The following is a 21,753-nucleotide window of genomic DNA, read 5'->3' on the forward strand; positions in this document are numbered from 1 at the left end:
ACTTAAAAAAGGCTTTTTCCATGACATTTTTAATTGCCATAATAGTGTGTCTACTGAGTACATGTTATATATAAAATACAGATCTTAATTCATTAATTCTCATGTCAGTCCTGTGTGGATGCTATTACTGCCTCCATTTACAGGTAAGAAAATCAAGAGCCTGTCAGCTTGTCTGGGGTCACATCTAGTAAATGCTGGGACCCGGATTTGAACCACCTTTTTTTTTTTTTTTTTTTGCCACAGGCCACATTCATTTGATTGTATTACCATTCATGATTCATACGGTCCATTTATACTGTCCCTTTTAACTTGAAAATATCAGTGGTCTTAAAGATAATTCCTGCTTCCATACCAGATTTTTACATGCATCTGAATTAATCATTTTAGAAGCCTGTTGATCTCTAGGACATTGTTTTTTGTCTTCAAATTATTTTAATATGCACCTTTGTTCAGAGAACAAAAAGTTGTGGGTCTCTTTAAACCAGAGGAAATAGGTACAGCTTATTCATACATCACTCACACTGTTGTTCTTCTTGAGACACTTCCAGACAATTCTAAGAGAAAAGGAAAATTCCAAAGAGCACATACATGGATCGTTTCCAAGGCAGTGCCTGTTGAGAACCCAGCCTTCCATCCTGAAGCTGTGAATGGTTTGGCTGCAGCCTGTCTTATATGTAAATTAATTTCCAGGAGTCTGTGTAATAAACTCTTTTATATAAGAGTGATTTGTCAAAGCCCATTTCCCTTGTTAAAAATACCTAACTAGAGAGAACAGGTTGATATTTAGTGGTTTATATGGGTTCTGTGTTAAGCCAGTACTTTTCTCCTTAGTATGCAGTGCTGATGTTCTTGGTTGAAAAGAATCCATTCCATTTCTTTTTATAGTGTCATGAAAAGTTGGAAAGAGGAAAAACTGAGCTGAACATACAGAATAAATAACTAAATGGTGCCTTCAGTCTGCCCTTTTGTTTTCAGACATTCCCCCTCCCCATCCTTTGTGAGTCATTGAGCCAGTAACACTGATCAAAGATGCCTCAGTGTATAGAACATTTTATGTGGAGGTTTATTTGTCATCCACAACAAAGGACTAATTGCCTCTAGGCCTTCTTTCACATGATAATCAATGGATTTGGATCTCCTGGGTGTGCTCCATGTATCCTGTGTTCATCTCTCAAGATGTTTTAGGTTTTCATTGAATATAAAGCATCAAAAAGGTGACGTCAACCAAGCAAAAATATTAAGGGGATTTTAAGCATGAGTATGGAAATGTAAAGTGTTCTTGCTTGATTTGATCAGAATTGTAACTTCTGTGATAGCTATTTAGAAGGCCACATGGCATTTCTAGGATGTAGCATATTTCTCAAATTTTAGCATTTCAAAAGGCCCACTGGGAGAAAATTCAGTTTTCATTTTAATATGAACTTCAGGTTCTCAAAGATGATTTCTTGGATGCCGGTGTTACTAATGTTACTAAGATTTTCTTTTTAAGTTTGTTTATTTTGAGAGAGACTGTACAAGCAGGAGAGGGGCAGAGAGAGGGGGGTACAGAGGATCTGAGTCAGACTCTGTGCTGACAGCAAATAGCCCGATGCGGGGCTGGAACCCACGAGCCACGAGATCATGACCTGAGCTGAAGTCAGATGCTTAAATGACTGAGCCACCCAGGAGTCCCAATAAGATTTTATTTTAAAGAAATATTCTGAATTCTAACAAGGAGTAGTGCATTCTGAATATAGTTTCCTATGGTGACTTTGCCTAAATGGTGTGAGTGTGTGTGTGTGTGCACGCACACGTGTGCACACCATGGGGACCAATAGGCACTATTATTCTCATTTTATATGATGACGAAGGAACTGAAGTTACAGTCTCCTGTGTTCTTTAACAAGTGTTTCTAACTACTGTTCAGTGTTTACTAAAATATACCTGAAATATTTGAGTTATTTCTAAGGAGTGTTTTTAATATTCCCAGTCAAATGGGGATACTTAAATGAAAGAATTATACATTGACTATAGCGAAGATATTTGTTTAGTAACAGTCATTTCCCCTCCCCCCAGAAAATGTATAAATGTCATTATGTTTCTTAGAAAAGAAAGTAGATTACATTGGCAAGACAAAAGAAACAACAAAAATTTAAAATCTACAGATACATGGACAGATATACAGATATTTTGCGTTAGGTTAAAAAAAAAAAAAATACCAGAGATCATTATGACTTCACATCGCCTCTGCCTTCCAATCTGGCAGACCAGAGCAAGACATGGTGCTGGAGAACAATCTATTGGGTGTGAGGAAGTACCAACTCCTCTTCTGTGAAGTAGGAACAGCAAATAATAAGAACTGTGAAGGGTCTGAGATTTTGCCCTACCTGCCAGCTACCAGGTTACCTTGCCACAGTGTCATGGATGCGGACAGAGACCCGAGACTCCTAAGTTGGAGACCTAGGACTTTATTAATCACAGCACTACGAGTAGTCAGAGTGTATACTCTTTTCCATAGAGTGATGCAGAGAAGGCCAGTTGACCACGGTATACGTAATGACTTGTGTCACAGGAGGGGATCCCCGAGTTGAGGGAACCGCAAGCTTTTATGATTGGCAGTAAGCCTGCCTGATCCTTTAAGGGTCTCTGTGAAGAAACGCTGTCTCTGTCTTCTTGGGCTGTCTGCTCTGCAAATGTCCTTGAAGGTAGTCGGTAACAAAGGACTCACTTGTAGTTCCGATCAATTCCTCCCTCATAAGAAGGGCAAAATCTTGAGGAAATTATCTCCCAGCACAAAATACTCTGGTTACATACCAAATAAGCGCAGATTCCATGAACAATTAGAGTGCACTGATTTTCAAGGGCTACATGTGTGCCAGATGACCTGGCCAGAGGCTACAGCATGTATCTCACCGTGTTGTTTTAACAGATGGATAAGATGTGATATTTCAACAACTATATAGCATATCCTTGTCAAAATATCTGCTCTTGTGTTGGATTGCCGCGGTCCTGTGTGGCTGGGGCAGGTGGTGGCATTCTCCGTTTATACTCGAGGAGATTGTTGTTCAGTTACTTGACCAGATTTACACAGCTAGTTAATGTTCTGGTTGGCACTAAACCTGGGGTTTCCTGACACCCAATCTGTTGGTCTTTGAAGCACATTGTGTAACCCTTTGGTCTCCTACACAAGCAAAGAACATTATCAGCTGATATAGAGGTGACCCCAGGCTAATCCCAAGTTCCCTTCTGATTGATGCTAGACCTCTCAACTAATCTTGGGTCTTGCCCAGCCACACGTGGCATGGATTGTCTGGTGATGGTGCCAGTCATGTCCAGAGTCAGGGACTAGTTTGAAAAGAGGGAAGTTACTTTCTGTAATGTTTTCTTGTTCTAAGTTCTACTTCCCATTTAATTAAACATGAGCAGTCTCCCCTATTTCAGCCCCTTTCTCTCCCTGACTTAATGTGTAAGTACAGGTGATGAACTCTCCCTCCACGGGCTTTGGTGACACCTTCCTTAATTTCTGCTGCCTCTCTGTCTCCTCCTTTGTAGTCTCCCCTTCGAGATCCCTCTGTGTGCCTCCCCATAAATCTTCGTGTTCTCTAGGACAATGCCTTGGTCCTCTTCTATACAGACTCTTCATGTGGCCTCAACAGTAACCACAACAACACTTACTGAGCACGTTCAATGTGCCAGGCACTTTGCCAAGCCCTGTGGATGCATTCTCTCATTTAGTCTTCGCAGTGACCCTATGAGATGGATCTGTTCTTCTCTGTACTTTATGGAGGAAGAAATAGAGAACCAAGAGGTTATTTGTACAAGGTCACACAATTAGTAAGTGGTGGAGCCTACTTTCTAACCTAAGTCCAACTCTGGAGCCACCTTGCTGACCAGCTTCTTGGTCCTCTTGTGTATGTGCCAGGATGTTTTCACTTGAGTGCTCAAAACTGAACTCTGAGATTGATCTTTCTCCCTTAGTAGTCTTCCTAACTTCAAAATTCATGCTGCAGTGTACCAAGTTGCTTAAGTTAAAAACCTGGGAATTTCCTTAGATTCTTTTTTATATCTCCTCTTCCACAAGTAATTCCCTCATTCATTCAACAGATATTTAAGATCTGTGAAGCACACATTGTTCTAAGTTTGTTAGATGCAGAATGAACTAAACAGAAAATCCCTGCCCCCATGGAGCTTGTTTTCTTTTTAATTTTTTAAAATTTATTATTTTGAGAGAGCAAGTGGGGAAGGGGGAGGGAGGGGGGGAGAGAGAGAGAGAGAGAGAGAGAGAGAGAGAGAGAGAGAGTGAGTGAGTTCCAAGCAGGCTCTGCACCACCAGCACAGAGCCCCATGCGGGGCTCGAACTCATGAACCATGAGGTCATGGCCTGAGCCAAAGTCAGATGTTTAACCTACTGAGCCACTAGGTGTCCCTTGAATTAAAAAAAAAAAAAAAAAAAATTTTTTTTTTCTTTTAGGGGGAGTATGTGATGGGAGAGAGTGCAGGGGTGGGGGTGGGGGTGCAAGGGAGAGAGATTCTTAAGCAGGCTCTATCTACCTCAGGGTGGAGCCTGATGCAGGGCTCAATCCCACGATCCCAGGATTATGACTTCAGCTGAAATCAAGAGTTGGATGATCAACTGACCAAGCCACCCAGGCTCCCCTGGAGCTTGTTTTCATAGAAATAAATATCCCCATTTTATAGATTTGGACATGGAGGAATAGGGAGGTTAAGTGACTTGCCCAAGGTCATGTATTTAGGTTTCAAGCCCAGGCATTCTGGTTCAAGGAAGCATGGTCTTAACGTTACATGCTCTGCTTCTGTCACGATGTCTCACAGAGTATTTTCCTTAACCTCTTCCGTCTTCATCCTCTTGTCACTGCCTCTGCCTTTTGGGGCTGGTGTCCTTGTCACCAGGATTACCATGGTAGCCTCCCGATCTGGCTCCCTGTCTCACCTCCCTCTAGTTCATCCTCTGTGCTGTACAGGAATGAGTTTGCTAAAATGCAATCTGATCCTGTCACTGTTTTTGCTAAAACCTTGGTTGGCTTCACATAGCTTGGGGATGCCTTGGTTCCCCAAGATACAGCCTGTAGTGATTAGGCCTCTGCTTAGCAACCTCCAGCCCAAAGGCTCTCAAACTTTACCATGTATCCCAGTCACCTGGAGGGCTTGTTAAAACAGGGCTTGGTGGGCCCCATCCCCAGAGTTCCTGACGTGGTAGGTCTGGGGCCACCTGAGAATTATATTTCTAGCAAGTTCCTGGGTGCTGCTGGAGCAGCAGGACCCACACCTGGAGGAGGAGCACTGCTTGCTGGGCACGGGCCTGACGATCTCTGCTTCAGCCCCAGAAGCGCTTGCCCACTCCTGAGGGATGTACTCTTCCAGGCTTGGTCCTTCTGCACAAACTGCCTTCTCTGCAGGAGATGGTCTCCCCCACTCCTTTCCTCTAAACACAGTTCAAGTGTCACTTCCTAGGAAGCTTCCTCTGACCCCGCAGTGATCCCCTAGCCTGGCCTCTGTGTTTCTATGGCAACGTGTTTCTGGGAAGGCTCTGTTCCCTGTTCCCTGTGCGTGTTGTGGTTTCACTCCTTTCTTCCCCATCCACCACCCCTCGACAGTTAGCTTTTTAAGAAAAGAGATCATTGGTTGTATTTTTCACCTTTCTGTCACTGGCATCTAGCAGTGTGCCCAGTATATATTGAAGATACTTAGTAAGTGAATTGAATTATGTAATCCTACTTGTGCTTTAAAAAAGAGTAATCCTATTTTAATTTTCATTTGCATTAACCTTTAAATCTTGCCCAAGATGTTTTTTAAAACCTGAAGATGTTTCAACACCAAACAGTGTGCACCTGAGAGTATTAAACTTTCAAAGCTGCCATTAGCTGGAGCTGCACCGCTTGGCTGTTTAATGCAAACAGCAGGAGCTTATTCCCATGAAGGCTGATGTTTGTCTGTAGATAACTTACTTCTCGTGCCTATGGTTTAAAATACTTGAGTTATCCCTCCGTCCTCCTCAGCCTTCAGAACATCTCTCTGGTCTGTTCTTAGCCTTGGTTTTATCTAATCAGAGAGTTACAGATGGAATAGCCCAGGCGGTGTATGCCTTGCTTTTACGGAGACAAAGATTAGTGGGCTGTAAATTTGCACCCTCCGTGTCTCCATCCAGAATTGCACAGCTTAATCCCTCACGTTCCTTGCTATGTGCCTGCCTTGCCTGCGTAATTTCCAAGAAGGATATAGGTTTTATTGCCTGCATAACCCTCCCCTTTTCTCTCCCTTCCCATCTCACATTACTAGTTCTTGCCAAGATATTCAGTTCCAAACTTTAACAAAGGAATTTCCGAACAAGATTGTCCCTGGATTGTAGACATGTCTTCAGAGGGGTGCTTTGGCCTTCTCTTGGTGTGGTACAAGTTCAGAGGCAGAGAGAGCCCTTCCATCCTTTCTGGGAAAACAGAAGGAGAGGATACAGGAACCACGGAAGAGGCTCCTCTCCTGCTCCGTCTTACCTTTTTTTCAGCTCTGCTGTGGTAATTGCTTTGGGACCATTTCTTGTGCTCTAACTGTATCCTTCTGCTTCCAAAACTCAACAAGCAAGCAGAGGGCAGCTCTTTCTCTTAGGTGGTTGTGCGGCTGAATCATGTATTCCTCCTCACACCAAGTGGCAAAAGCTTTGCCCCATAGTTCAGAACCACTAGAGCTTCTACTCAGTTATTTGGAAAGGAAAGACACCCTCTGCCAGGTCTTGATTAGTCTCTAGAGCACCATCATGCTCATGCCTGTGCCGTACGCTTAATCGTTAGCACGGAGCTTGTCACAGCACTAAGCATGAAGGGAATTAAGCTGGTCTCTTATTTATTGTTTTAGGACTCTCCTGGTTGCAAGTAACAGAAAGCCCCCAAAGTTGCTTGAACTAAGAAGGGAGAGAGGAGAGGTATAATAAGGACCCAGGGCATTGCTTAGGACCCACGGTTGGGAAGTGCAGCCAAGGGCCCTGGGGATAAAAAGCAGAGAGTGGTCAGGAATGGAAGTTACTCTCAGTCTCTCTTCTGCTTTCTACATATGTTGCTTTCTCCCAGTCTGCACCCCAGTCTGTTCTAGCATCAGAGACACTGAGGCTGACAAAACCCATTGTGTCCAGTACCCCATTCCTGGGGAAGAGAGACTGTCTCAGCTTAGTCTTTGATGGAATGGCTCTTTCTGAGCCACATGTCCCACCTTGGTCAACCCCTCAGTCTAAAGAGGGTAGAGTGGGAGTGAATCCTCCTTCACAAACGTGGCTGCAAGGGCCCACCTTTGTGGGTGGGAGCCAGTTTTCAAAAAGGGAGGGTGTAGATTGAGAAGCTACCCCAACCTCAATATTGGTTATAATTTATATCTCACATTCTTCCAAAAGGATTCTATTTTTAAAAATGGGTGTAACGAGGGGCACCTGGGTGGCTCAGTTGGTTAAGCATCCTACTCTCAAGTCATGATCTTATGGTTCATGAGTTCGAGCCCCACATTGGACTCTGTGCTGACAGTGTGGAGCCTGCTTGGGATTCTGTGTCTCCCTCTTTCTCTGCTCCTCCCCTGCTCGTGCTGTGTCTGTCTGTCTCAAATAAATAAGTAAACTTAAAATGGGTATAATGAAACCAAAACCCGACAGCAAGGAGTGATAAAATTAGGGAGAGGGAAGATGCATCAAGGAGCCCTATGGGAAGAAACTTAATTTAATGTGGGATTTCAAAATAAGTAGGTTTTAAAATTATGGGTCCAGTCAGACCCCAAATTCCTAAGTCAGATTGCTAAAATAAATAGAAAAGATTTTAAATTAAACATGATCTTGGTATTCTGACTAGAGTTTATTGGTTTCTTTTAAATGCATGCGATACTCCTATACACTGATCCTGCAAGAATCTTCCGGCCGGTATCAGGGGAGGGAGACGATTAATTGGAAGGCAGGTGCTGCTGACCCCTTAACCAGGCACATGTTCTCTGGTTAACACAGCTGCATCACTTCCGTTGCTGGGCCCAGATTATGTCACTCCTTTACAACCCTGTGTGTGTGTGAATGTCAAATAGGGGTCCATGTGGTGAGACCGAAGTTCAGAAGAGAGAGGTTTCTGATCACTGTGAATGAGGAGGTTTTCTCCTCAGAGGAGGCAGGGCTTCATCTGGATCCGCTATACGTCTGGGCAGAGGAGGCAGGCCGGGAAACACAGGAGGAAGGGGAGGGTGCTGATACTCACAAAGTGCTGACTGAACCGGCGCCATGATGGGCTCTTGGTATGCCACTCAGTCTCACATGAGCACATGGACCCCTACAGTCATTTTGTGCAATTCCTTGGGTGCCTCGTTGCCTCCATTAGACAAAGGAGAACCATGGGAATCGCCCTCCAGTGATTCTTTCTCTCCCTGAGAAGATCGCAGTCATAACCCCACCTGGCTCCTGTTACCTTTGTCATAGAGCCCAGCCAGGCTGCTCCTTTGCCTGCAACACTGTTCCCCCCCATATCTACCAGCCAACTCCATCAGCTTCATGTTTTTGCTTATGGGTAGCTTTCTTTTTGTTGTTTATTCATTTTGAGAGAAAGAGCGAGCGAGAGCCGGTGGTGGGGGGTGGGGTGGGGCAGAAAGATAGCGAGAGAGAGAGAGAGAGAATCTGCACTAACAGCACGGAGCCCAACACAGGGCTCCATCTCAGGAACTGTGAGATCATGACCTGAGCTGAAACCAAGAGTCAAATGCTTAATCAGGTGAGCCACCCAGGTGCCCCTATGTGTAGCTTTCTTAATGGAGACTTGCCTTGGCCTGTTTTAATATTGCAATATCTCCTTCCACCTTAAGACACATTTCAGTCTGGTTATGCTCTCCCTGCTTTCCTGCAGTTCCTCTTACCTTTTAAAATTCTAGGGGCGCCTGGGTGGCTCAGTCGGTTAAGCGGCCGACTTCGGCTAGGGTCATGATCTCATGGTCCATGAGTTCAAGCCCCGCGTCGGGCTCTGTGCTGACAGCTCAGAGCCCGGAGCCTGTTTCAGACTCTGTGTCTCCCTCTCTCTGACCCTCCCCTGTCCATGCTCTGTCTCTCCCTGTCTCAAAAATAAATAAAACGTTAAAAAAAAAATTTTTTTTTAAATTCTATGTAATGTGTTCATTTATGTTTTTTATTGCCTTTCCCTCCCTGTACACCCCAACTAGAATGTCAACCCTATAAGAGCAGGCACTTTTGTCTGTTTGGTTTCCTAATTTTTCCAGAACCCCCAGAGCACTGCCTGGCTGATAGCAGATGCCCAGTAAATATGTGTTGGGTGAAGGAAGAGCCTTTGTCAAGATCACAGAACCACGGAGCACTGGAGGCGGGGTTCAGCAGGCTATGTGTGTTCAGACGACATGGAGGTCGGTAGGGCCAAGTGAAGTGAGAGAGGTCGACTCCAGCTTAGATGGGGAATGTCCTGTTTACGAGTTTGAGCTTTATCTGTCATGCCATCTTATCATGAATGTTCCGGACAGTTTGAATGTACCAGCTGGTACGTGGGGACCCAGTGGCAAAATTAGGATTGACGTTCTGTGTATTGAATTTTCTACCAGCCCATGCTTACGCCTTTGACATGGCAAGAATTATGCCCAGAGGCTTTTTATTCCTAAAATCAGCCCCTGCTCTAGAAAGACAATATGCATTTTGTTAACGTAAGTACTTAACACCCTTGTGTGGGATGCTCCATCCCACCTGCCCTAAAGTGTCAGAAAACATCAAATAAAAAGTACCTGTGTTGTAATTTAAGGAAAATACATCCCCCCCGCCCCATTGGCACTCTTTCCTCTCTTCTGTGCCAAATATTTTCAATGAATCTCTCCTGTTTATTCAGGCAGAGCTTAAAATTTTTTTTTTTTAACTTCATCAGAATGTTGACGGGAAAAGAGTTCCTTCCATTGTTATTTAGGATAATATTTTTGAGGCTCTAGTTTAGGTGAGAAGATTGACCTGATCTTTCTTTTCCTCTATTGTGTTTACCTTGCTGCATCATTATTTTGAGCCTGTTCACAGGATGCTGGGCAGATGCCATTGACGTAATTGTCATTTTTTTAAACAAAGAGGATTGAAAATGTCCACCTAAGGGTTGTCCGTGACCTTTAAGGTACACCTGTACATAATTGCTTCCTTTTACGAATAAAACACTTAGTGGGGAGGGGAGGGGAGACATGTATAGAGATTTCAATTAACTTGTTTTTTACGTGTACAAGCTGAAATACGCTTCGAAGAGAATTCAGATAGCAGCCAAAATACCGTAAAAGAAAGCTGTCCTTCAGAAATGCCACTAGATCTTAAGCTAGTTATGAAATTGGCACCTGAGATTTATTTCTGTCAGAGAGGACATAAGATGAATTTTTAAGAGCCGTAGTCTCCATGCAGAAGATCCTAGAAACATAGGAATTATCTATAACCCCTCCTCTCTCTCCTTCACCCCTGCCCCCCCTTCACCATATGGAGTCATCACTGAAAATGTTAGTTTTACTTCTAAATAGTCTCAATTCATCTTTTTCTTCACCACATTTCCATCCGGGTCACAGTCAGGTCTTGTCTATGTGACTAAACCTGCCTCTTTCCAGTCCTCGTGTGTCCACTCTGGTCTTTCTTTTCTGCAGCCCAGATTATCATTTTTATGAAGCCCAAATATGATAAAGTCCTGTGCCCTCGCCCCACCCCAGCCCACTACACACAGATGGCCCTTGGAAGGCTTCCTGTCGCTCTTAGCTTAATGACTGAACTCCTTAATGTACCTTATAGGGCCCTGCATGGGCTGGTCGACACTCACATCTCTAATTTCAAACCTGCCACTTCCCCCAACCCCCATTGTCCACACGCTAGTCACACCAATCACCTTGTAGACCTTTTTACTTGCTGTGTTCCTCTCACCACAGGGCCTTTGCACATTCTCTTCCCTCTGCCTGAAACTTTATTTCCTTTCTTTGCCGGTTAACATCTCATCTTTTAGACCCCAGGTCCTACATGCCTTATTTAGGGAAACCTTCCTGGACTGCTCTCTGGGTCAGATCTCCCTCTTTTGTCTGTATTGGCCTTATTTTCTTCTCTTTAAAGCACCATCAAGGACAATTTTGTCTTTTATGCTGTATTTGATTAAAATCTATCTCGCTTACTGGACTGTATGCTCGCTGGGGGCAGGAATTGTATATTTATCACAAGAGAAAAGTAGTATCTAGTACACAGAACTCAAGAATATTTGAAGATGATAGGTGGACAGATGAGTGGCTTCTCAAATTGTCTATTTTTATACCAGTTAGAACAGGGCACTGTTCCACTTCCACGTTGTGGAAGGCTCAGCAAGAACTGAAGCAACAGATGGAGACAGATCTTCTGTTCATAGCCCCCAAAGGGGGCAGCTGTCCCTCCTGGCACAGACACCCAGTTCCCCTACTCACATACTAGAGCCATTTTCCTCTCTAGCCTTTTCTGGGGTCAGCCCGGCTGGTTTATATTCTGCCAACCCCAGCCCGCTTCCACCCACATGCCACTCTGTGTGCACCTAGTGCCATTCTCAACCCCAGTCAGGAACGACATTGCCCTGAATGCCTAGAAACTAAAGGGCCGATTTTGCATCTTAGAACAAGAGTTTCAGGAAAGCACTAAAATAGTTTTGAGCTTGGACTGAGGAGTCAGATCTCCTGAGCAACCCAACTTAAAGTTTCTAAGTCTCCCTATCTATAAAAGGGGGGATAATGTCCCTATCTCCTGTATGGGATTGACTTGGGATACTTTAGACCAGCATTGTCCAACAGTAATGTAGTGCAAGCCACATATATAATTTAAATGTTCCAGGTACTGTATTTATAAAAGGAAACTGAAACGGGTGAAATCAATTTTAATAATCTGTTTAACCCAGTATATCCAAAGTTTATAATTTCAGCATGTTATCAATAATAGAATGACAACTGGGGCACCTGGGTGGCTCAGTCAGTTAAGCGTACAACTTTGGCTCAGGTCATGATCTTGCGGTTTGTGAGTTTGAGCCCTGCATTGGGCTCTGTGCTGACAGCTCGGAGCCTGGAGCCTGCTTCGGATTCTGTGCCTCCCTTTCTCTCTGCCCCTCCCCTGCTCACACTCTGTCATTCTCTCTCTCTCAAAAATAAACAAACATTAAAAAATTAAAAATAGTAGGATGACTAATTCTTTTCATTTATATTAAGTCTTTTAAAATCCAACGTATTAGTGTACCTCAACATGCACTAGTCACATTTCTAAAGCTCAGTAGCTAGTGGCTATATTTTAGGCAGTGCTGTCTTCAGGAATTCATATAAAACACAGTACCTAGTTCATACTTTGCCAGTTAACAAATGTTGGCAAAATGATCGTAACTTACTTTAAACACATCAAAAATTGGGTGGTCAAACATTAGTACTGCCCGTTTGCATTCATTGCCACAGGGGGAGAGGCCTCAGATCTGTTGTGGTTTTTTTTTTGTTTGTTTGTTTTATTTTTTTTTCTCTTTCAAAGGAATAAAGAGTTGACTTGAATGTTCTTGGCCAATTCCCTGGAAGTTGGCCCCTAGGTTTCGGAATGAGGTCAGTTTGGTGGTTTACGGTCGACTTTTCTTCTGGAGGTGGGAAAGAGGAAACTCAGCGTGCCTCCAGTGCTGCGTGCCTGTCTCTGTTTTTTGGCTCTCTTCTGTTTAATTATTTGAAGCTGGAGCAACTTGATTTTAAAACAAAACACATGGGCCGAGAGTAATTGGGAGGACGTTTGCTAGTGATGTAGTGCTGAAGGTATGTGCAGTTGAGGCCCCGGCCCCATTCTGCTTGCTTAGGTAGTGAGTGCTTTCCTTGACCTCACATTCAGTGGTTTTTTGTTTTTTGGTTTTTCTTTCTGAAAATTCTTAAACCTTGTTTGGAAAGTCAGAGCAGAAAGTATTAGAGCAGGATTGTAAAGGAAGTTGTGAGTCTTCTTTAAATTCTGAGTTTTCTCTCTCTCTCTTCTTTGTGGAAGATCATTGGTTTCCAGTCTGTTTCTATGATCCGGGAAGGAAAATGGGTTTTCAAAGTGCAAGAGGAGAACTTCATGCAAAGAGGAGAATGTTGACCCGCCACTGAGTTTCTCTGTTCTACATCACTCCCGTTGCTGACTCCAGCATGGGAATTTCTGTTCTATGGCCAGTTCTTATGTGAAGGCCATGTTGTCATTGTTTTACCTCTTCAACTCCCGTTTGCCTGCTGGGGGCAGAGTATACGATGTCCTCCTCATCTCACATGTAATTCTAACCCAAAGGCCTCTACTTCCTGTCCCAGGGAGGAAAATGGGAATTTATCAGGACTGGTAAGAGCATATACTACATTGGTGTTAATCTCCTCTCGGTTCAAGCTGTGTGCTTCTAAGCAAATGCAACTCTGTAAGCCCCATTTTTCTCTTAAAAGGGGGTTAGTAACAGTGCCTATTCCAAAATAAAATTGCTGTGAAGCTTAAAGAGACACTACATACAAAGCAGTAAGCACAGTGCCTGGCAAGTAATAAGAAATGAATGTTAGTGATTAGCAGGGCCCTCAGCAGTAACATGTCCACCCCAGAGAAACGGCTGACCGTGATGTTCTCTGCCATGACATCCCACCCGTTGCTTACAGTAACTGTGATTAAATGCCACATCAGGAAGATGATTGAACATTTGTCCAAGAAGAGCTTTAGTATAGGGCATGCATTTCACCGGGACGAGTTTCACATCAATAGGTGTGAAGTCAAGCACTCTGATTTCTAGGTCTGATGGGATGCTGTGTATGCAGTCATCACTTGTTACCCTGTTGTGCCTAGGACCTATAAATAGGAAAGTAGCGTGCTGAATTGCCTTATTTTTGTACTACAGAGTCCCAGGTATCTTTGAGTCATTTCGGGGACTGGTACATTTGTTGTTTTCCATCAAAAACATAAAGCGACATAGCACTCCAACCAGGGCCGTAGAGGGGACCTTAGTTTTCTTTTGGGAGGTTCAGAACAACAGCTCTTTCTAAACCCTTTTCAAACCTATAAGAACAAAAGAAAGGGGTCCTCAGTTTTTGCCAAATCAAGGACTTGCTGAAGCTTTTGCGCATGGAGGCTCAGAAGGTATTACATGCTGTCTCACTGCAGAATCAGATAATTGGCGGGAGATTTGGGAAGTTCTTCTAAAAACACAACCAGATTTTCAGGGCAGTCAGCCGTCTGTTTTTTCAGTCCTGCGTTTCCCCTCTGCTCCTTCTGTTTTCCCCCAGCCCCTCTTGGATCCATTAGCCGATGCCCTCAAAGCGTCAGCAACCCCCACGCTTCCCTGCTGCGAATGATGACCTCGCCAGGTGGACAGCTCTTAGATTTCCCCCAAACTGCAAAGAATAACCACCCTCACTCACTCTTGTCTTCTCTGCGCACCCTCTCGGTGGACAGCTTTCCTGACATTTAACTTAATCAAGATGTTAGTAAAATAAACAGAGTGTGCTGCTGTCATCGGATTGAAACTGCTCATTAACCTGCCCACTCTCTTTTCACTTCAGTGTTTGGGAAGGAAATTCACTCAGAGTTGCTATTGATAATGAAGACGAGGAATAAGATGTGTTTTCCCTCATGCTCCGTTACACCCAGTTCTGACTGCCGAGCTCTTAGTGGGCAGACGGCCCTGTACAATGTGTCCTCAAACATGTGACACCCTGATTACAAGACATGCTGCTGGGACGCCTGGGTGGCTCAATTGGTTAAGCATCTGACTTCGGCTCAGGTCATGATCTCACAGTTCGTGAGTTCGAGCCCTGCGTCGGGCTCTGTGCTGACAGCTCAGAGCTTGGAGCCTGCTTCAGCTTCTATGTCTCCCTCTCTCTGCCCCTCCCCCCGCTCATGCTCTGTCTCTCTCTCAAAAATAAATAATGAAAACATTAAAAAAAATTTTAATTTGATTAATTAAAAAAAAAAGACCTATTTTAGTTAGGTAAAATCAAGAGGGGAAAAAACTGGGATGCCACTGATTTCAAGACCTGTCCCAATTTGACATGTTAAAATGTGGGGGGGAGAATGTGTATCTTAGAGCAGAGGGAATACAGTGACAACTAACTAAAATGGAAAATCCCTCTGTTACTATTTGCTCCCCCTCCCTCCCTGGCGGGCAGCGCTGGGGGTGTGTGGTTTGTGCTTCACGGTGCATGTGCACGTATGGCACAGAGTTGAGAGCAGGCCAAGTTGTGGAAGCCCTCTCAACTGCAATGTAAATCATTTAACTTTCTGAAAAATGGAAGCATCCAGGACTTTTCTTTGGGTCACATTGAACCTGGTAGGATTCTTGTTACTTTCTGAAGACGTGGTAAAGAGTATGTTGAGGGGCATCCTGGGCTTCTGCATGCCCTCTGGGACCTGGCCCATTTCTGACGGCATGACGGCATAGACAGAGTCGCCAGCTCTTTTACATTCATGTCCCTGGTCGTCCGTTTTTTTAGTGAACATTTGGCTTGGACGGACGGGGGTAGGTACTGTTTCCTCTCCTACCCTAAAAGGCAGCATTAAACATTATTAATGACTCTGATTTTGCTCAAGGTTCTGCCTAATTATTATTCTTCATAATTTCAGTGAGTTCTAAGCACCGACATGTCCCCACCCTGTCTTTTAAAAATGTTTGAGAAGTTTTTTCCCCACTTTGAGATATAATTGACAAAATTATAAGATATTTAAAGAGTACAATGTGATGATTCTGTGTACATTGTGAAAGAATTCCCTAGCCTTGAGTTAACACTTCCATCACCTCATGTAGTTACCTTCTTGTGTGTGGGACATCATTTCCATTTTCTTAGCAAGTTTCAACTTTAGTGTTACCGACTACAGTCACCATGCTTACGTTAGATCCTCAGACCTTATTTATCTTACAACTTACACCCTTTACTACACCCTTGGCCACTACTTTTTTACTGTTTCTATGGGTTCAACTTATTTATTTATAATTATTATTCTTAATGTTTTATTTACTTATTTAGAGAGAGTGTGCAAGCAAGTGCAAGTGGGAGAGGGGGAGAGAATCCTAGCAGGCTCCCTGCTGTCAGCATAGAGCCTCATGCAGGGCTCAGTCCCACTAACCGTGAGGTCATGACGTGAGCCGCAGTCAACAGTCAGATACTTAACCAACTGAGCCACCCAGGCACCTCTCAACTTATTTATTTAGATTCCACATGTAAGTGATATTGCGTGCTATTTATCTTTTCTGTCTGGCTTATTTTATTTTGCATGGTGCCCTCCAGGTTGTTGCAAATGACAAGATTTCCTTCCTGTCTAAGGTTGAATAATATTCCATTGCAAATTCATACCACATTTTCTTTACCCAAGTCTTCGTAATGCTGTAATAGCTTTAATCAAGGTGATTATGGTGTTTCTTTTTCCATAAAAGGCTATTACTCAGATTTTAGGCAAGGCTATTTCTCAGCCAGGTAAGGTGATAAAAGAATTGGTTGAAAACTTTATTTATATTTGTATTAGTAAAAACATGGCGTCTACCCTTATACTTAACGCTTTCTTTCTTTCTTTCTTTCTTTCTTTCTTTCAGTTTTTGGGAATAGCATTTCTTGGAATTGGACTGTGGGCGTGGAATGAAAAAGTAAGTTGAATATCATGAAAATGCACACATATTGGTCGTTAGAGGCTGCACTTTGCCTTACATGTTGTCTCCTTTCCTCTTTGACAGCTGCAGAGTATAAAGAAACGTGGTTCTTTAATGAAAGAAAGTGTTCTTAGAAGATAGTGTCATATTTCAAAGGCTCTTCAGAAATGAAGGCTAAATCAGTCATCTTATCAAAATAATTACAAAAGTAACAATACATGTGCATAACATCAGTTAGCAGGAGATGTGCGTTCTTGTGGAACGTTTCCTCGCTCTGGCACAAGAATTTCAGTAATGCTTATAAATACCACTAAACCACCTGCAGCCTTCTCTCTTTCTCTTTTAACCCTTTGGAAGATTACTCAAGCCGTAAAAGATGGTTTTTCTTTTTAGTGTGAGCATTATGTAATAAGCTGTTATTAGCATGTTGTATGAAGGAAGCTGGATAAAATTCATGTTTGAATATCAGATAAACTTAACGTTAATAAGAATGTGAATACTTGTCTGCTGATTGAAAGTATTTAGTAATGTTCGAAATTTAGATACAATATAGTAAAAGGAAATGTCTGGAAGTACAGAGTGGCATATTGTAGGCTACGGTGAAGATACAATGTTCTCGGCAGTTTATGCTCTAAGCAACACTCTCATGACCCGACCTCTCTGTGTCCACTCCTCTGCCTTACTTCCCATCAGCACCTTTTAATTGTTTCTTTACAAATTCTACTGAGGCTAAGCACTGGAATTCAGAAATTAACGTGAGCTTTTTTTCTTCCTTCTTTGGAAGTGAAATCGTTGGCAGCGTTTTATCACCCACCTTGTGAGAGTGAGGGAGTGTATGGATCAGTGAAAGCTTGTAAACAGAGTTTAGCTTAAGTTTTCCCAGAGGACCAGTCTGTTATCTCTTTGGTATTTCATCCTTTGAGCTTGACCACAGCCTGAAGCCAAGAGTTTCTGTGAGATGTTCTGTGTATTAGGAGAGGAAAAACTAAGAAAGTCCAGCCATCAAAAGCCCCTCGGATGCCAGTAGGAATTTCTATAAGTAAAAATGGAAAAAAAAAAAAATGTTCAGATAGACCGCATCAAATAAAACTCATGTTCTGAGTTTTGAAAGTGAACCATCCTTTGTTTATTTGCAGACTACTTATACAGAATGTAAAATGTTTTACAGAAAGTGAACCACCTTCCAGCAACATTCTGAGGCAGGCCAGTGATGAAGGGAGACAAATTAAGTTCCCAGAACAGACATTTTCTCTCTAGAAACTTTTATGTTGAATACATATCTTCTGCCTGGTCCCCTTGTAGGCTTGTAAGTTTGTATTGGTGGAATCTCAGAAATGTTACTTTTGAAGCCTTCTGATTGGTTAATGCCAGATAACACAGCTTTTTATAACTCTCCTTTAATAAGAGTCCATTTCTATCTGATTTGAAAAGATGTTGGAAGGCATTAAATGAACTAATTGTCTATTGTGGCAACAAACAGACCATTGGTAATTTGGGAGGTTTTTTTTCCACTTTGTGAAATATAATTACCTTTTTGTTTCATCAGTTACCCCAAATGTCTCTTCTCTGATAAAATGACAAAATTCTAAAGCTGGCAGTGTCACACAAATATCAGAGCAAGGGAGCGATGCAGCCTTTGGGTAGGGTTGAAATAGCAGTCCCTTCTTTGTCAAAGCCACTACCAGTGAATGGAAAGTTTCTCTGGAGAGCTGAAGTTACTTGGCTAGCCAGCCAGCCAGCTACTATGTAGCAGAACTTCACCAGCTGGGAATAAATGGAGGTAGCAGAGGGTAAAGGACTCATAGCAACCCTCTCTAGTGAACTTCGGCCACATGTCTGGCCCCTGGGCGTGGGGACACAGCAGTGAATGACGTGCAGTCCCTGCGCTGTGGAGCTTGCATTCTTGTGGGGCCCTGACAATAAGCAGTTAACTGGCTGAGGACTTCTTCCTACCACCTTGGGTGCTACCTACCCCGATGCTGGCCACCTTGGGTGCTACCTACCCCGATGCTGACCACCAAGGTCTCTCGAACTGCAATGGACCCATACTGGTCTCCTTAATTCCTCAAGGGACTTCTTGAAGATGTATGTCAGATAATTTCACTTCTCTACTCCAGCCAGCTGATTTTCCATAGCTTGCTGCAAAACATAGAGTTGATACAATCCCCGTTGGGCCCTTGCCCCAGCACTGAGGCCTTTTTGTTGCCTGATGGCATCTGTGCCTCTGCCTTCACTGGCCCTGATGTAGACACTGTCCCCTCAGGAGTTTCAAGGGACCCCGAGTGCTCTTTGCCTAGCTATCACCAAGCTCTGATCCAAGTCCGGCTCAAATCACCTTCCTGTGGAACCTACCTGACCTTTCGCCTCCCTACTATGGACCTGTTTCCCCACACCCATGTCCATGTGACATTCTGTCTGTCTCACTTCATCCTTTCCTGTCTCCTGTCATCAGACCTTTCATGACATGTCCTCACCGTCTTGAATTGTGCCTGACATGGACAGACTCTGGGGAAATATGTTTTCCAAGAAGTAAATTCGAGAAGAGGGGTGAACAATAAATCAAGGTCTCAAAGAAGGTACAGTGGGGTTGGAAGGGGGCACATAGGGAAGAAACCCACCTGGGGGGAAGTGGACCAGCAGGAAGGAGGGACAGGTAGGGCTGCAGTCTTTCCCATGGTGGTCTGCAGGCTTTGTTCTTCCCCTTAGCCTTCACACCCCTACTTCTGGGTTACCTGAGGACACTGGATTCAGGGTGAGCACTAAGCAGGCCCCTGCACTGCCACCATCAGAGCACGCCTAACATGAGGCCGTGGAACCCAAGGTGATTCAATGGGTGGTCGCCAGGCCACACTACCAAGCTGCCCCTCCTGCTGAGCTTCCTGTCCCCACAACCCCCTCCCTCCCACCCTGTCTTCCCACAACCCCCTCCCACTGACTCCATTCCCATTTTACTCCTTCTCCCCCCCCCCCCCCCCAAACCCGCCTTTGTTCAAGTACTGGTGAGTGCTATCGAGAAACCTAAGGTATCGTTAGAGAGTGGTGAGAGAAGGGGTCTCTTTTAGAAAAGGATGGTTGGGAATGGTGTCCCTGTGGAGGTGGCATTGGAGCAGAGACCCGAAGGAAGTGGGCAGGGTCTGCAGGGTACTGGGGGAATAGCATTCCAGGCAGAGCGAATAGCAGGTGTGGTGGTCCTGAGTCAGGGACTTGGGGTTTCAGGGAACAAGAAGGAGGTCAGTAGGACTGGAAGGGAGAGAGCAAGGGCAAGAAGAAGATGTGGCAAGAGGGGCAGGCAGAGAGGTTAGAGCAGGCAAGGTCCTGCAGAAGTTTGGATGAGAGGAAGTCACCAGAGCATTCTGAAGTTTGATAAGGGAGTGTCCTGATTTGGCTTTTTTTTTTTTTTTCTTTTTTCTTTTTTCTTTTTTCTTTTTTAAGTGTCTGGCTTTTGTTTTAAGATTGCTCTGGTTCCTATGTGGAATAAGAGCACAGCTTTGAGGCTAAACAGACCAGAGTTCAAATACTGGTTCCTCCATTTACTATCGGTGTGACTTTGGACAACTGTGTTAACTTCTGTGAGATGTCCTTTCCTCATTTGTGCATTGAGGACAGTAACCACCTCATAGGCTTGTTTTGAGGACTAAATGAGATGGTCCCCAAGAAGTGCCTGGTATAAAGTAAATGCTCCTTGTATATAGGGCTGCCTCCCTTGGACACATGACTATAGCATGGGGAGGAGCAGAATGGTGGCGTTGGAAGCTGCCTCAAATTTTAGGAGAGTTCAGGCTTTGATCTATGGAGCAAAGAATTGGTTTTGTTTGGAGGTCTCTTAAGGAAGATATGATCTGCATTGATCACCTTGGTGACTGCAAAAGCTTCTCTGTCAAAACACCTTGGGTTAACTTCTCACTTCTGATGGGGTGAAATTTTGAGGTGAACCACAGTTGGCCAAGGGTGGTGGGTAGCATGCACCTGCTGGGCTGAAAACACCAGCCCATGAATCAGTGAGCTCCCCCCAGTAGGGATGTAGAATTGGTAAATCTCCAAACTGGGTCGGTCCCAGCTAGAAGGACCAGATTTCCACTGGAAGGATGAGATTTCTTTAACAGACAAGGCTTTACACATTTTTACACATTTTTAGTGACAAAAATTATTACCCCCTTGTGCATACATAATACCAGGCTGAGCCTTAAACCTAGGGCTAATATTACCATTGAATATTAGACATAATAATGAAATAATCCATTTTATCTGAATTCCAAATTGACTGTGCAAAGGATAACTGTGTCTCCAGGGGAAACTGGTTTATGTGCAGGTTTTCAGAAATCATAGAATCTGCTGTTTAGAAGGAACATTAACAATTATGTAGCATGAATCACCTCTATAATAGGCTTGGCAACATCCAGCCATAATCAACTTACTTTTTCAGATAGCATTTATTGAGCACATAGCACGGGATTGGGTTCGTACTGGACTCAGGATATAACTCCTCAGAGAATTTACAGTCTAGGAAAGATACACACACACACACACTACTATACAATATATAACATTGTAATATATGCTAATTTGGGGTGTATATAAATTTAGCAATTTCTGTGCCAAAATACTCACCACTTCTGTCTCTTTGGGTTACTTTTACTGTTGGAAAAACCTTCCTTCTACAAAAGTCGAATCATGTCTTACTAGTTTTTACTCCTTGATTATGGATCTACTCTGTTGGATCCCACAGAGCAAGTCCTTCTACATGTTGGCCCTTAAGGCATTCAAGGTGGAGGCCTGGTTCCTTATGCGTTTTGAGCTAAATACCTGCTTCTTTTTGTGGGTGAGGAGTCCCTTCACCATCTTGGTTGTGATCCCCTGACCTCTCTCTAGTGTGTCCTCTGTACCATTGAGAAGGTGCTTTAGGGGGCATAGGAGGTGTGGCTGGACTATGTCCCTTTTCTCATCTGTTGTCAGTGCAGTTTGAGATCCTGCTGTTGATCACTGGGAGTCCCAAGTTGGTCTCAGATCCAACTAAGTTTACCCTGTTCACCTCATGTCTGGCTGATTTTCAGAATCAAATACATTTACCCAGCTGTCATCCAGCACATTCCCCATTCCATTGATGTTGGTTTTAGCTGTACATTTGGATCAAGCTTCTCCCTCAATTCTTTCTTCTAACTCAGGCTTTCCTTTAGGTCCTTGCCCCCCC

General features: G+C 43.7%; 1 protein-coding gene across 5 annotated transcripts in view; it reads left to right on the plus strand.

Moving 5' to 3' along the window:
• Positions 1-21,753, plus strand: part of TSPAN5 (tetraspanin 5) — a 173,543-nt gene that overhangs the window by 123,856 nt on the left and 27,934 nt on the right. For all 5 annotated transcript variants that reach the window (XR_008296232.1, XM_053217108.1, XM_027061218.2 and 2 more), the window contains one exon: positions 16,512-16,562. Coding sequence is in view for 4 of the 5 variants with exons in the window: in XM_053217108.1 (XP_053073083.1) it covers positions 16,512-16,562 (51 nt within the window). In the remaining variant the exon portion in view is untranslated. The remainder of the gene's footprint in view (positions 1-16,511; positions 16,563-21,753) is intronic.

The sequence above is a fragment of the Acinonyx jubatus genome, chromosome B1 (genome assembly GCF_027475565.1).
Source record: "Acinonyx jubatus isolate Ajub_Pintada_27869175 chromosome B1, VMU_Ajub_asm_v1.0, whole genome shotgun sequence".
Taxonomy (NCBI): domain Eukaryota; kingdom Metazoa; phylum Chordata; class Mammalia; order Carnivora; family Felidae; genus Acinonyx; species Acinonyx jubatus.